Source organism: Mustela nivalis, assembly GCF_964662115.1.
Source record: "Mustela nivalis genome assembly, chromosome: 17".
Lineage (NCBI taxonomy): Eukaryota > Metazoa > Chordata > Mammalia > Carnivora > Mustelidae > Mustela > Mustela nivalis.
In genome coordinates, this window is record NC_139036.1 from 42,775,482 (window position 1) to 42,789,668 (window position 14,187).

The following is a 14,187-nucleotide window of genomic DNA, read 5'->3' on the forward strand; positions in this document are numbered from 1 at the left end:
GGGGGGCATGGTGGTAGGGGGAGGGGGGTGCAGCAGAGAACCTCACCAGCAGTCCCTCCTTGCCCCGCCTCTTCTTGGACACCAGCAGGTGGCACCATCCCACTGCCACCAGCCTGTTGAAAGGGACAGACAACAGGTGACTGTAACAACAGTCTCCCCATTTGGACCCTCTGGTGCCGACCCCCTGCCAGTCCAGAGGCTGTCACTGGGGCCCTGGGTGTTTGCAGGGGGTACGGGTTGTGAAGCCATGATGTTTCCTCAGAGCTCAAAGGAAGGGAAGAGGGGTTTGCAGCCCGCAGGCAGGCAGCGCAGGGGCCTGCACGGGGCTGGCGGGGGTGGGGTGGCAGAGAGAGCAGCCGCTAATCTCCCCTTCCATCTCTGCAGGGGCTGGTGGTGCGGTCTCCATGGTGCTTGGCACCCGGGGAGGGCCCGGGGAGGGGGTGGGGAGCCAGCCGAGTGGGTGCGTTGCTGTCTGTGAATTATCACCACCGGTCGGGCAGCCAGTGAAGTGTTTCCATTCATCCCCACGGAGTGAACTGAAGGGAAAGCGATAATGAAGCAACTGTGGGAGGGAGGCCCTGGGGCAGGGTGGGACTATCTTCACCCCAAGCCCCCTTAGGTAGCCCTTATCTGACCCGAGACAGGTTGGTGCAGCTTGTTAAAGGCCTGAGGAGTGGGGGAAGGAAGAGGGAGAGAGGCAGGGCTCCACGGGAGACCTTTATGCAGGAGTATGACCTCCCTAGAGGCCGCCGGCTAACATGATGGGGAGGGGTTGGGTGCCCAGGGCCCCCAAGATGGGCTGCAGAGACCAGCCTGGGAGCAGGGGCCCCCACCTCCTGTCAGCATCCAGGCTCAGCCTATGGGTAAGGCCCCCTCAGAACTGAAGTGGGGAGGGGAAGGGGGGGGACCTCCAGCAGCCAGATACAGAGCTGCCACGCCCTCAGACGGTTCCTATATAACTTTTATTTCTGGAAGTTAAAGTAGATACAGCAATATACAAAAACAAAACAAAAAACCAAAACCCCACAATAATATAAATTTTTACACTACGAAGTATACAGTGGAATCTGATGCGGTGACCAGGAGAGCAGCCCACAAGCCACTGAGCAGGTAGTTTGAGCCATCTACGGGGACGGACGGGGCTGGGGACGGGCAGGGGGAGACAGCGGAGAGAAAGCAGGCAGGGCCTGGAGGGCTCCATTCTTGAAGGGAGGGGCCAAGCCTGGGCTCCTCTCAGAACTTTTGCTACAATCAGAGTTAAAACCAAGTACACATGCTACCTCAAAGCCACGAACTTTACAATATCGGCGCCAGAGAAGCCTGGATCCTTGCCCCAGGTCCCTCTGATCTAAATCTTCTCTCAGTTTCTGAGTTAAGCTTATTATGAAGTGAAGAGTGTTGCTGGAAAAGGGAGAGCTCTGTGCTACCTACCAACATGTCTAGGCCAAAGGACAGGGATGGCCAAGCACAAGCCCTGTCTGTCTTGGAGAGAAGGTCCCCATCCCCTTATTTCTGAACCTGGTGAGTATGGGTGAAACAAACAGCACTCCCCCCAACTGGGATAAGGTGGTCCTGGACTGCCTGATCTGGTCGGGCCTCTGGGACAGAGGCGGCCCAAATACTGGAGAGCACAAGGTGTTCTGAAACGTACAGTAAATGGGGAGTGCTTCTGCTTCATCTGGGAGGCCCCAATGGGGAGAAGACAGTCACCAGCTTCATCTGTGAGGCCACAGTGGGGGGAAAACAGTCACCAGCACTGGGGGGTGAGGTGGGGAGGAGGCCAGGGTGTATACTCCCTCACACAAGGGATAGACCTCAAGTTTATCAGAAAGCCTTTGCCCCTGGCTTAACCAAGTGAAGAAAGGATTAGAGGTGCCGCCGGAAAACATCAAGAAACCGGGATAAGAACCGTATTCCCTGAGCTCAACTAGACCCTTGGGGCCCCACAGTCTGTCGTGTTCCACCTGCTAACTCTCGCCTTCTTATTCCGGGATACCCAAAGCAAACAGAACAGGGGACCTTTCCACACTGGAAGGAGCCCTACACAGGGAAGTAAGGTGGACAGGGAGGAAAGAAGGATCACCCCATCCCTTATAAGGCACCCACAGAACAGCCCAGGCTCTGGAACAGGAGCAGAAGTCCAGGGAGATGGGGGTGGGCGGGCTGGGGCGTCGGGAAACGACAGGTGGGAAGTACTCCTCTGCCCAGCCTTACCTACTAATAGGCCAACAAGTTAAAGGGGAAAATAAAAACTTTATTAAAAAATGTCTAGGATGTTTAGGTTGTCCTTCAACCTTCCTTATTTCATAACCAAAGGCCAAGCCACAGCTTCAGATGTCTTTTAAGGACTGGATCTGAAGCCCATTTCAGGATTTCTATAAATTATCAGCCTGAAGAAAGCTGAATGCCTAAAGCACCAAGAAGGCTATTGACTGAGTTGTCTTAAATACAGAAAAGGCTATGCCAATACAGTGTTTTTTGCCCTTTAATTTTTTTTTTAATTTAAAAAGAAACCTAGGGGCTGTGAAAGTCCTATCTTCTATTTGGTTGTTAGCAAGGTTAAAAGTGCAACGCCAGGAGTAACGTAGCTAGAGGCAGCCTGTGGCGTGGGCTTACAGAGACAGGCAGAGGGATCCGCGGGCACCAGGAGGCACTTGTCCAAGGACAACACGAGCTGCTGAGAGAGGAGGGCCGGGCCAGCAAGAAAAGACCAGAACATTTCCACCCTCTCTCCCTCTTGCCACCCCTTCCACATCCCCGCCGGTCACAGTCTCAGAGAACACATTCTTATTTGCATTTAGGTAAAAGCGTATCACCCACATTCACTCATTTCTCTATTTTTAAAAGTGCCCAGATTGCTCAAAGATAGCAGAAGTAGGAGATTAAAATCTGGAAGCACAGAGTTAGAGGAGTCTCAGACGATCTGGGGCTGGCTTTGTAAGGGGTGGTAAAACACAGGTAGGTGCCTCCGTCCTTGCTCTCTGCAGCCTCAGCCTGCAGCGCCTCACATCGGGGAGGTAGCGCACTCCGAGGTCAACTCCATGTCGAACGTGAGGGACTCTGGGGGGACAGAGCGGGAGAGCTCGTTCAGTTGCCCAAGCTTGTTCAGTTCTTTCCCCAGCCCGACAGCCCGCAGGGCACGCTCCCTTAGCCCTTGTGGGGACAGAGGTTCAGCCACCAATGCCATCCAGTGTCCCTGCCCCAGATGGCCAAGACAGGGTCGGATGCTCCAGATTTACTTTCCTCCCTAGAGGGTCTGGTCTTGTGGAAGGGCTCAGCCCTCTTCCTCTCTTAACTCGTTCCCAACCATCCATGTGGAAAGATGGAAGGCTGTCCTCCTGAAGACGGAAGCCTGGAGCCCCCCCAGGGCGGGGAGGGGGGTACTCAGCACCAAAATATGGCTTTTCCCACTCCAGATGGGCTGCAGCCACACAACATCCGGAAGGTCTCAGAGACTTAGCACAAAAATTAAAAAAAAAAAAACCCTCATTAGCTTTCTCTTGTGTATTAAGATGCTAGTACTGGGGATTTATTGGGTTATAGAAAAGATATGATGAACATTAACTTCGCTTGTTTCTTACTGCTGTTTTTCACGTGGCTACAAGAAAATTCACGCTGACAGGGGTGGTGCACATTTGGTTTCTAAGGTAGAACATGGCTCTAGAACTTTCTACCAATCCCAGGGAGCCAGCTCTCAGCTTGGTGCATGGCACACCAAGGGGGCTGACTTCCCTCCTAAGGACAGGCTCTGTCACCCAACACTCACCGAACTGCCCTCCTGCTGAGGGCTCAGCACCTTCACCATTATTTCCAAACTGCATCAATGAATCTAAAGTGCGGGGGGACATCGGCAGGTCAATGGTATTGCTGCACGTCGTTCTGTAGGAAATGGGGAGCAGCAGGAGGGGAAAGGGCCGGGTTGACAAGACACAATGGAGAAAAAAAAAAAAAAAGAACAAAACACACACACACAAGCCATCAAACTCTGGTCTCCAACAGAAAAATAAAAGCTTCAAGCTTTTTAAACACACAAGGTCACTCTGAGTACTCCACGGAGCCCAGGGCGTTCCGCCCCTTAACCGGGTGGCTGTCACCCAGTGTCCTACTCCCGGGAGAACTGAGGACACCAGAAATAAAGGTCAAATTGAGAAGGGAAGCCACTTACGGTGTCACACAGATAAACTTGGTCTTCAGGTATGGAGCAGCACCTGGGAAGAAGAAAACTGGGGTTTACTAACTGGGACCCCACTGCAGGCAGGGGCAGGAGGAAGCCGGCTGCCTCGTCGGTGCTGCCGAACACCTCCCTTCATCCTGGAGCAGAGACTGTTTGGAAGCCCTATCTCCCCCCAGAGCTGTCCTCCGGCCACTGTGTCCTACTGGGTGTGCAAGGCGCTGGCAGCTTGGCAGTTCAAGGCTTTCCATAAAGCCTTCCTGACCTGCAGAGACTTTTCAGCCCACTCTGGTCCCACCTGACCCTCAACCACCGCCAGCCTCGTTGGTTCTTTCCCCAGATGACGGGAACACTGAGCTGCCCGCATGGGGTCTGGGGACTGCCCTCTGGACTGGCCGAATGTCTTAGCTACAACCTCTCTGCGTGCAGGAATGCAGCTAATGTCGTCTGGGCTCCAACACAACCCAGTCCTGCTCAGATGCCAAAGTCACCGAGTCTCTAAGAGAGACTCATGCTGTTCCAGGGCCAGAGTCATACTTCCCGCTCCTATGGGCATTCGTCTGCCTCAACTACTTTTTAGGTGAGCCGTGTTAGTAACTCCCCAGCTGGAGAGCGACATCACACAAAAAAGCAGCCTCTCTGTGAAGGGAGGACCATCGACTCTGGACTGAAGACAGGAGGCCTGGGCCTCATTATGTCTTCCACAGCTAAGACACCAAGAGCAAAGCACTTTCTACCTACCATAAGAGGGAGGGGGAAGAGTGAGAGGGAGGTACCCATCTCAGTCATTTACAATTCTTATTCCATAGTTAGAAGTGTGGGGATTGGAGTAACTGAATTTTAGGTGCTGAATGTTTACACCAAGAGGTCAAGGAGGCTTGGAGGCACTGGCATGAAATCTGGGGGATTCTGGTGCACAAATCACTTAGGAGGTGTGGGGCAGGGTAGGGTGGCCCAAGAGAAACAGTTACAAAGCTTCAGGTTTATAGAGAGATGGAGGAATCTGAAAGTGTGCTGACAGTCTGAGAAAAGGCATTGTTAGGGGGTCCTCAGACTGCCACTCAAGGTTATGTGGGGCCAAGAAATAGATTCACGTGGAGCAGAATCCAAGGACACTACCCAGGCAGGGTTCTGGGGTCTTATAAATCCACTGTGGCAAGGACCCGAGGGGAGCCGACATCCTGGACAGAGAAGGATTTAGTTTCCCAGTGATCAGGTAGCTCCGAAAGCTAGCTTCAGCCTGAATTCAGCCAGAGCAGAAACGAAGGAGAACCGAGTTGAAACAGGAGCCATGGCTGTGTATCAGGCTGTCAACATACTTCATCCAATTTGTATGGTTAGGGGGCTGTCATTTTTGAGAGAGGAGTCTCGCCCTCAAGCCATAGAGAAATCCTTTGCGGGGTCTAGTGGCAAAGTAAGAGGATGGCAGAGTCCTAGGAAAGACAATCGGAGCTATCCCCGGGGAGGAAAATACCTTCATGATGGAAAACAAGAAGAAATGAGCACAGATCCATCTCCCAGAGGACACCCACTCGAATGCAGGGACGCCCCCCCCCAGCACTTGGCACACCCCATTACCATGCTCCCTCAGTGCCCACTGCTTACACTCACCTCCCCCAGGAGGTGGGCACAGCATTCAAGTAATTAACTCCTTTCTCCTGCCTGGAGTCTTGGCCACGCCCCCCGCACCGAAAACACGGACTCCAGGCAGGAAAGGACCTTGCCTCCCGGTCACATGGGATGACTGATGATAAAGGAAGATTGGGAAACTGGATCATGAAAGCCAACTTTATTTGCTTTCATGCATTTGGACCGAAAGGTCCTCTGCAAAAGGAACAAACAGTAGCATGTTGGGGTTGATAAGCACATCTTCCAACTGAAGCACAGCTGGAAAGCCAGATAAGTAGCAGACAGGAAGTGAAGAGTTAGCTCTTCTACAGTAGAACAAAACCCCACACCAGAACAAAGGAAAGAGGGAAGTCAGTTAGCAAGCAACTCAAACTCCCTCTTCCAAGTCTGTCTTTCCCCCATCACAAGAAATTCCTCAAAAGAGGGGATTCCTAGGAAAGGGGTGTGTGCCTGGATGCATGAGGTCTTTGCACAAAAAATAGATTTTCAAAAAACAAATGGGATAGAGAAGCTACCCTCCAAGGATCATTTTGAAGAGCTCCCTGCTGGCTCTCCAATGAGGGGAAATTCAAAATAAATAAATAAATAAAAGAATGGCGAACCACAGTCTCCCCACCAGGATCAGGACATCACCTTCCATGGTGATGACGCTGGCCGGTACAAACTTACTATGAAACAGTGTCTACAGACTTACAGAAACACCCATGCTCTTGCACATGACCCAACCGCTTAACTCAACTGCTGCACACTCTAAATCCTATCCCGCGCCCTGCCACAGGTTACACGCTCCCCCTCCACCGCCACTCCCCCGCCTCTGCTGGTAAACCGCGTTCCCGTGTTGCGAACACTCATTTCCTCCAGAAAGCCTTTCTCCATCCCACACGACACCGCTGACATTGTTCAGTGATGGGGAAAAGGAAACACGCTAGACTCAAGTCTGAGTTGCAAACCTTCCAGCAGCTATTTCGTAAGAAGAGCTGTGCTGGCTGGACATCCTGCTACTGAAGAAGCCTGTTCTCGCCCTCTCAGCAGCATTTTAGGTGTTTGCGCTGAGTGCGTGTGCACTCTTAGCCTGGCAGGATCCCTGTGGGGCAGGGACGAGTGACTCCGACTCCCCTCCTCTCTCCAACCCCATCAGCCACCCCAAAAGCACTCACTACAAAGTTCTTTCCCACAAAGAGGAATAGAACATCACTAGGCTCTTCAGGCATTTACCTGTGTATCTCCCAGAGATCCTGCAATTTCCCCCCTTTCCCCAGAATTAAATGCCTGGCGCGGAAAATCAACAACTACCTGGGTCAGCTTCGGGATGCTCCTGGCTCTCTGGTCGACAGTACTTTCCAAACGCCTCCTCCTTCGGAATGTCGGGGTAGAGATAGACCAGCGGAGACACCAGGATATTGGTAGCGTCCATGATCTTATAGCCCATGATGATTTCAGCAAACGACATGTTGTTCAGCTGCTGCTTAGTATATGGTTCCACTGACTGGATCTGGGTCTTACCTATCATGGGATATTGTAAGGGAAGATAAGGGAACCTATGGCCAGGTGATTGCAGAGAAAAGGACCCAATTTATTCTTCCTTAAAAGGTAAAGTCTTATGCCAACGTAGCTCCTGAGCCCTGAATGTCCTGTCTAGTCAGTGGGAACTGTGGAAATGCCCAGCTGCCTTCTAGAGACAACCCAGGTGGCTCACAGACAATATACCTGAAGAACTACTTGCATAAGGTGTATTAACAAGGCAGATAAGAAAGGAGATGAAGAATGAGGTTTAAATGGCAAATATTTCTAGGCAAATATTAGCCCCCAAAATAAGTAAAATAAATCTGGCAAACAACCCTCCAGCTGAAAGAATTTGGAGAGAATTCACTATAAAGCGTCACTTCAAGTCCAAGGTAGTAGAGTGCGAAGCCATCTTTTCCCACTAGGGGGCAGCAGGTGCTTGAAACTAGCAGCAGTGGGGACCGCAGAAACTGCCACCAGGTGGGGCGGGTTAGAGTCCAACTTACCGCTGATATCCTTCTCTACCCAAGTGAAGGTGACACCTCCTTCTTTGCTGCTTTCACTGAACCGTAGCAGGAAGGTGCCTGGGGGCTTGGTGCTCAAGATGGCCCGCTCCCGCTCCTTACTGATAAAACCCATTATGTACCTGGAGCCAAAGAAAAGCAAAAAGAAGGTCTCCACCACGGGGCTCCAAGAAAGCAGGTGACTTGTTACACACGTGCACTCAGCCAGACACATTTCAACCTACCCTTCATTCCAAAGAGCCAGGATGTACTTTTTCACAAGGTCAATGATATTGTCCAGCCAAACCCAGAAGGAGAAGCCTTTGCCAGCCATGTTTTCCTGAAGAAAAGAATAATGGAACAGCTAAGTCTACCCACAGCCACCTCTTTCCTCGGGGCACGATGCCACCAAAATCCCCAGGCCCATCTACCCTCAAGTAGGTCCTACTGGCCACGAGACCATGAGTCTTTAGCCTTCAAGCCCAGTACCATCCCGGACAACCTCACATGTGAGCACTCCCTCCCACTCCCAGAGGCAGCGAGGATTTAACAAGATGGCTTACTTTGCAAAATTTAGCCCATGTAATCTGACACCCTGAATAGTTCACACCAGGTCCTGAAGGAAAAAAAGAATAAAGCAGTGTAATTCGCAGCTTTGAATCAAGGTCGTCTTTCCTAAGATTTTTATTTATTTATTCGACAGAGAGAGATCACAAGTAGGCAAAGAGGCAGGCAGAGAGAGAGGGGGAAGCAGGCTCCCTGGTGAGCAGAGAGCCTGATGCAGGGCCCAATCCTAGGACCCTGGAATCATGACCTGAGCTGAAGGCAGAGGCTTAACCCACTGAGCCACCCAGCGCCCACGGTCTTGTTTTCTTGTAAAAGAACACACATTCATACACATCTGTCCCACAATGGGCTGAGACACCACTGGCTTCCACGTGTTTGAAGCTTCCTACTGTTGTATGCATGCCTGTGCTTGCACACGGACACACACATCCACCCTCACAAAACCCCACCATCAGAGCACCTGGGGTGTGGTGGTGGATGACATGTCAAGTCCCGCCCCCCCCCACCACCCCGCCACCCCCTCCTCGTCTTGGTGTGGTGGACTGGGGACCAGTAGCATACACAAATAAGCTGACAGTGTCAAGAGGCTCATGTTTGGGGACAGCACAGGATAAAGCTGCTTTCAGTCCAGGAAGCATGCAAAATAGAGCACTGAAAAAAAAAATTTTTTCAGGAGAAAAAAATAAAAACAAGCCTCCAGTTTATTGAAGAAACAGACAGGGATGTCAAGCTTTTACCTCTGCCTTCTAACACGCACTTTAAAACCCCTCTTCCTGGGTGCCTGGGTGGCTCAGTAGGTTAAAGCCTCTGCCTTCGGCTCAGGTCATGATCCCAGGGTCCTGGGTTAGGCCACATATTGGTCTCTCTGCTCAGCGGGGAGCCTGCTTCCTCCCACCCCCGCCCTCTCTGCCTGCCTCTCTGCCTACTTGTGATCTCTGTCAAATAAATAAAATCTTAAAACAAAACAAAACAAACTCTTCCTAAGGCTAGACAAAGTGGTGCTCTGGAAGGGTGAGGGGTCCAGCCACCAGAAGAAGAGACATCTGCCACCCACCTCCGCAGGCACCCACCTCCGCAGGCACCCCCCACCCCCCTAACTGCACAAACGCATGCGTCCTAGACCCAGCGGGAGCCTCGCTCAGCACATTTTCCTGAAAACAGCCCCATGGGCCAGATTCCTTTTCTGAGGAGGGCAGCAGGGAAAAGAGGGAAAATGCTGACCTAAGAGTTTCTCAGCCAGTGTCGTCAACTGCTCGATGCTCAGCCCTCGCTTTGTGGTGGAAGAGAATTGCCAGCTCAGCACCTCGGCCACTTGATCCCAGGTGCCAATTGGGGGCTTGGTGAAGAAGTTCACGTTCTGTTGAAAATGACACGGTTGCTCAGTGAGATGAGACAGCGGTGGCCGAGGACCCACATGAGGGACTACAACGGTTTCCAGAGGACGGGCACCTACCTTGGGGTTGTTGGTCAGCATGTTGTACCATAGGATTGATGCCCACGCGTTTGGCATCTGACAGATGTTGGAGATCACCACAACTGGCAAGGAATGGGTCTGTGGAGAAAGTAGGCAATGAGCTGGGGAGGCACAGGGCCCTCCCAGCATCCAACAGCTCTTCAGTCATACCTGCAGGTTTTGGAATAAAAGAATGTGCCGTGAACCACACCTACCGCCAACTTTTGGGGAAGAGCGTGGCTGAGTCAGCTCCACAGCCAGGGTGGAGAGAATGCCAAACATGGGCCACAGGGCACAACCAGGAACTTGAAAATCTGACTTGCTCAAACCTGGAACTCACAGCCCTCTGATTCCCCATCTATAACACCTGGAAGGCAGCCTCTGGGAACTGAAGCTGTATCTACCCATTAAAAGAGAGGTCCCAGGAGTACAAGACAAGGATTTTTGCTTTCTTCAGCTCCATCTTTTAACTTAAAGATCAAGGAAGTTGGTAAAAAGAGAAGGCTAAGGGCATGATTGCCTGTGTACTAAAACACTGGCTGTCTAAAGATTATTTTGCCCAAACCTTATAAAGTTAACGATAACTAATTCTAAATACAGATTTTTCACATCAAGTCCGCTAATAGCTGACTTTAGAGTTGACCCTTGAACAACATGGGTTTGAACTGCATGGGTCCATTTATACGTGGATGATTTTTTTTTTTTTTTTAATAAACAGAGTACAGGACTGTAAATGTATTTTCTCTCATGATTTTCTTAGCAACATTATCTTTTCTCTAGCTTACTTATTGTATGAATACAACATAGAAAACATGTAACATACAAAATGTGTGCTCATAGACTATGCTATTGGGAAGGCTTCCAGTCAACAACAGGCTGTAAGTTGTTAGGTTTGGGGGTGGGGGTCCAAAGTTACACCCAGATTTTCAACTGGGCAAACGGTTGGCCCCTAACCCATGCTGTTCAATGGTCAAGAAGTACATCTTCTAAGCACTCAAGCAAGACTCTGCTTTCAGTGGAATACGCTGAGGTTTTGGGAGAAAAACAAGCAAAAATAAACACAGTGCAAAGCAGAGAGTCATCTCTCTACCGTCTCTAAAGTCCCAACTAGAGGTTCTTGTCTTCAACCACCCCCGCACACAGCCCCATCCCAACTCTGTGGCAGAACTCACCTCAAGGTCAATCTTGAGGCCTTGGTGATACACCTCAGTCTCAAAGGTGATCAGGTGCAGCTCCTCAGTGACAATCAGGGAGGCCTACAACAACAAGGAGGACACTCTCTTCCTCAGAGAAAATGGCCCTGGACACTAACAGCCATGGCTGAGGAGAGTGATAGGCCACAGCCATGCTGCACCAAGAAGGGCAGTTAGTTCACCAGTAGGCCATGGACACGTGGCCAGGGACACAACTCTGGGCACATGCGTTCTACGACTCTTAAGTGCTATGATCTTCAAACTCATCCTTTACTAGTTTTATCAGACTAATACAGACCCAAGAGATTATTTGTAAAACGGGGAAGAACACCTGTATGGGTACAGTTTACCCAGTTTAAGGAAAAGACTGTTATCACTGAGATTCTCAGGATGCCTTTCCCCACTGTTATCCCTGTCCCTTCTGGGTTTGGGTTTTTGGTTTATCTTTGGGTTTATCATTTCCTAGCTTTTCTTTATGGCTTTACCGAATTTCTATCTCTAATAACGTATGCGCTGTTTAGTTTTGGATGTTTGTGAACCTAATACAGATGTGATCATACCCTATGTACTGGGGTGCCTCACTTTTTTGCGTCCGCGGCTGTATGACTCTGCTGGTTATTCATATTTATAGCTATATCATATTCCATCACAGGACTCTACACCAAATCCTTTATCAACTCCGTGGTGACGGTGGGCTGCATTTAGGACTTACCGTCAGGCTGCTGTGACATTTTGTACATGTCTTCTCACACATATGTGCAAAGATTTGTCTACTATTAAATCCTGGGAGGGACGCCTGGGTGGCTCAGTTGGTAAAGCAGCTGCCTTCGGCTCAGGTCATGATCCCAGCGTCCTGGGATCGAGTCCCACATCGGGCTCTGCTCAGTAGGGAGCCTGCTTCTCCCTCTGCCTCTGCCTGCCATTCTGTCTGCCTGTGCTCTCTCTCTTTCCCTCTCTCTCTCTGATAAATAAATAAAATTTAAAAAATAAATAAATAAATAAATAAATCCTGGGAGTGGCACTGCTGGTTCATTTTTTATAATCCCAAACTGTTCTCTGAATTGTTTATACTCCCACCAGCAATATCGCAATCTTATTTTCAGTGAGACTTCCAATGAATTTTCAGAAACACAATTCCAATTCATTTTTTAAGATTTTTTTTTAAATTTATTTGTTTGACAGACAGAGGTCGCAAGTAGGCAGACAGGCAGGCAGAGAGAGAGAGAAAGAGAGGAGGAAGCAGGCTCCCTGCTGAGCAGAGAGCCCGATGCGGACTCGATCCCAGGACCCTGGGATCATGACCTGACCCAAGGCAGAAGACTTTAACCCACTGAGCCACCCAGGCACCCCAATTCCAATTCATTTTTAAAACACTTTTTTCCTAACTATAAAAATAATATATGTTCAGTTTAAAATACAATTATTATGAAGATAGGATAGAGCAGTCCCGGGCACGGACAGCAGCAAAAATGCATCAACACTGGCATATATTCTTTGAGAACTCTGGAATACATACACAAATGGGCAAAAAAACTGTGTAGTACGCTTTGCAAACAAATATACTAATTTACTACTCAAATGATTTTGCATCTTACTTTTTTTTTTTTTTTAAAGTAGGTTCCACATCCAATGTGGGGCTTGAATTCATAATCCCAGATCAAGAGTCACCCATGCTCTACCCCATATCTTGCTTTTTCAAAACAAACATGCCACATACATTTTTCTATGTTGTTGAACTTCACTCTTAATAGTCAAGTACTATAAATTCATTTTTTTAAAAAAGGTTTGCTGCATTTTAGAGAAGAGGGAAGACTGGCTCAGGACATAAACACCAGAAAAAGAACAGGGTGTCACAATCTTTTCAAAAGATTAAAAACCAGTTTCTGGTCACATTAACCTATTTTTTTTTAAGTTTATTATTGACACCAAGCATTCAATAATCTGAATCAGAGGGAGAGAGACAGTAAGGGAAATAGGGGGACGGGTTTTATTCTTTTTCTTTTTCTTAGATGTTTAACTCCAACTTAATTACAACCTTCAGTGGCCCCAGTGAGAAAAACAGGTCACCAAAAATGGAGCCAAGCCATCTCAGCCAGCAGAAGTTGGAAGGGGAATCTGGAAAGCCCCAGGCAAGGTGGAAAACTTCTTTTCTACCAAATGGGTGTGGGTAAGTCAGTCAGGGACTTTCCACTCCTCCTTAAAGATGAGCCAACTCCCACCAACTCCCAGGACCATCATGGAAATGCTCCAAGTTGGAGAACTCCAGAGCAGATGTGACTTCTGACCATGTCATTCTGAGCTGTGGTGATTTTTCTGTATGACTACAGCTTAACCACAGGTTGGTGTCTCTAATTCTGGGCAACAGGAAGGCTCTTGTTCTCTCCCCATCAAAGACGACCCTCCCAGGTGGCTCCCATCCGCAATAATACTCACGTCACAATTGGCTCGGCCCCCGTTACCACATCTTTGCTCTCTCAGGGTCTGTAAGAGAGGCAGGGAACACCTGTGTCACGTGAGGCACCCCCTGCCACCAACCTCCCTCTCCCTCTTCCTGATTCCCCAGGAGACAGAGACCCAGGCTCCCCCCTCATACCAGGTGTTTGAATTCTGCAGACAGGCTGCCATTGTTGGACTCTTCCATGTTCATCACTTTTGTGTTTGTGCCCAGAATGTTAAACTTCCGGGACCTGAATCACAGCAGAGAAACCAAGCACGCAGGTGACTGGGCAGCCAGAAGACAAAGTCAGATTCAGCAAATCAAAAGGAAGCCTCTAGGCTGAACTTACCCTCTGAGAGCTGCAACATCCCCGGAGTCTCTGTGAAGAATATAAACTGGTGTTAATAAAACTGGCCCCGGGTTTCTTTGAAAAGTCTACTCTGAATACCTGTCATTTACTCTGCTGGAAAAACCACGGTTTTCCAGGGAATTTCTAGAAACGATTCAATTGCATTTTCTATGGGCAACATGACAACCCTCTCTGTACCTACCCAGCCTCACCTCTCCCTTCTCAAGAGACCCTTGGTTCTGCTCAAGTGTCCTTCCTGTGCCCACCTCCAGGGGATCCTGACTGTTGAATACATCAGCAGCCGTCCTGAGGGTGCAGACATGACCTCTACTGTCTCCCTCAAGCTGGGAAGGAGTTACAACCCAGCTGGATTTACTTTTTC

At 49.6% G+C, this 14,187-nt stretch overlaps 1 protein-coding gene across 4 annotated transcripts in view; it reads right to left on the reverse strand.

Annotated features, from left to right (window-relative positions):
• Positions 1-943: 943 nt before the first annotated feature.
• STAT3 (signal transducer and activator of transcription 3) overlaps positions 944-14,187 on the reverse strand; it is a 73,286-nt gene continuing 60,042 nt past the window's right edge. The window contains exons 12-24 of one of the 4 annotated variants that reach the window (XM_082706119.1): positions 13,806-13,835; positions 13,613-13,706; positions 13,453-13,500; positions 10,999-11,082; positions 9,827-9,925; positions 9,595-9,730; positions 8,370-8,422; positions 8,052-8,146; positions 7,810-7,949; positions 7,094-7,303; positions 4,166-4,208; positions 3,767-3,879; positions 944-3,060 (exon numbers count right to left, since the gene is read on the reverse strand). In XM_082706119.1, coding sequence (XP_082562245.1) covers positions 3,005-3,060; positions 3,767-3,879; positions 4,166-4,208; positions 7,094-7,303; positions 7,810-7,949; positions 8,052-8,146; positions 8,370-8,422; positions 9,595-9,730; positions 9,827-9,925; positions 10,999-11,082; positions 13,453-13,500; positions 13,613-13,706; positions 13,806-13,835 — 1,201 coding nt within the window. In that variant the 3' untranslated portion in view covers positions 944-3,004. Of the gene's footprint in view, positions 3,061-3,766; positions 3,880-4,165; positions 4,209-7,090; positions 7,304-7,809; positions 7,950-8,051; positions 8,147-8,369; positions 8,423-9,594; positions 9,731-9,826; positions 9,926-10,998; positions 11,083-13,452; positions 13,501-13,612; positions 13,707-13,805; positions 13,836-14,187 lie in introns of all 4 variants that reach the window. The other 3 variants (XM_082706118.1, XM_082706121.1, XM_082706120.1) reach the window with 3 other exon arrangements.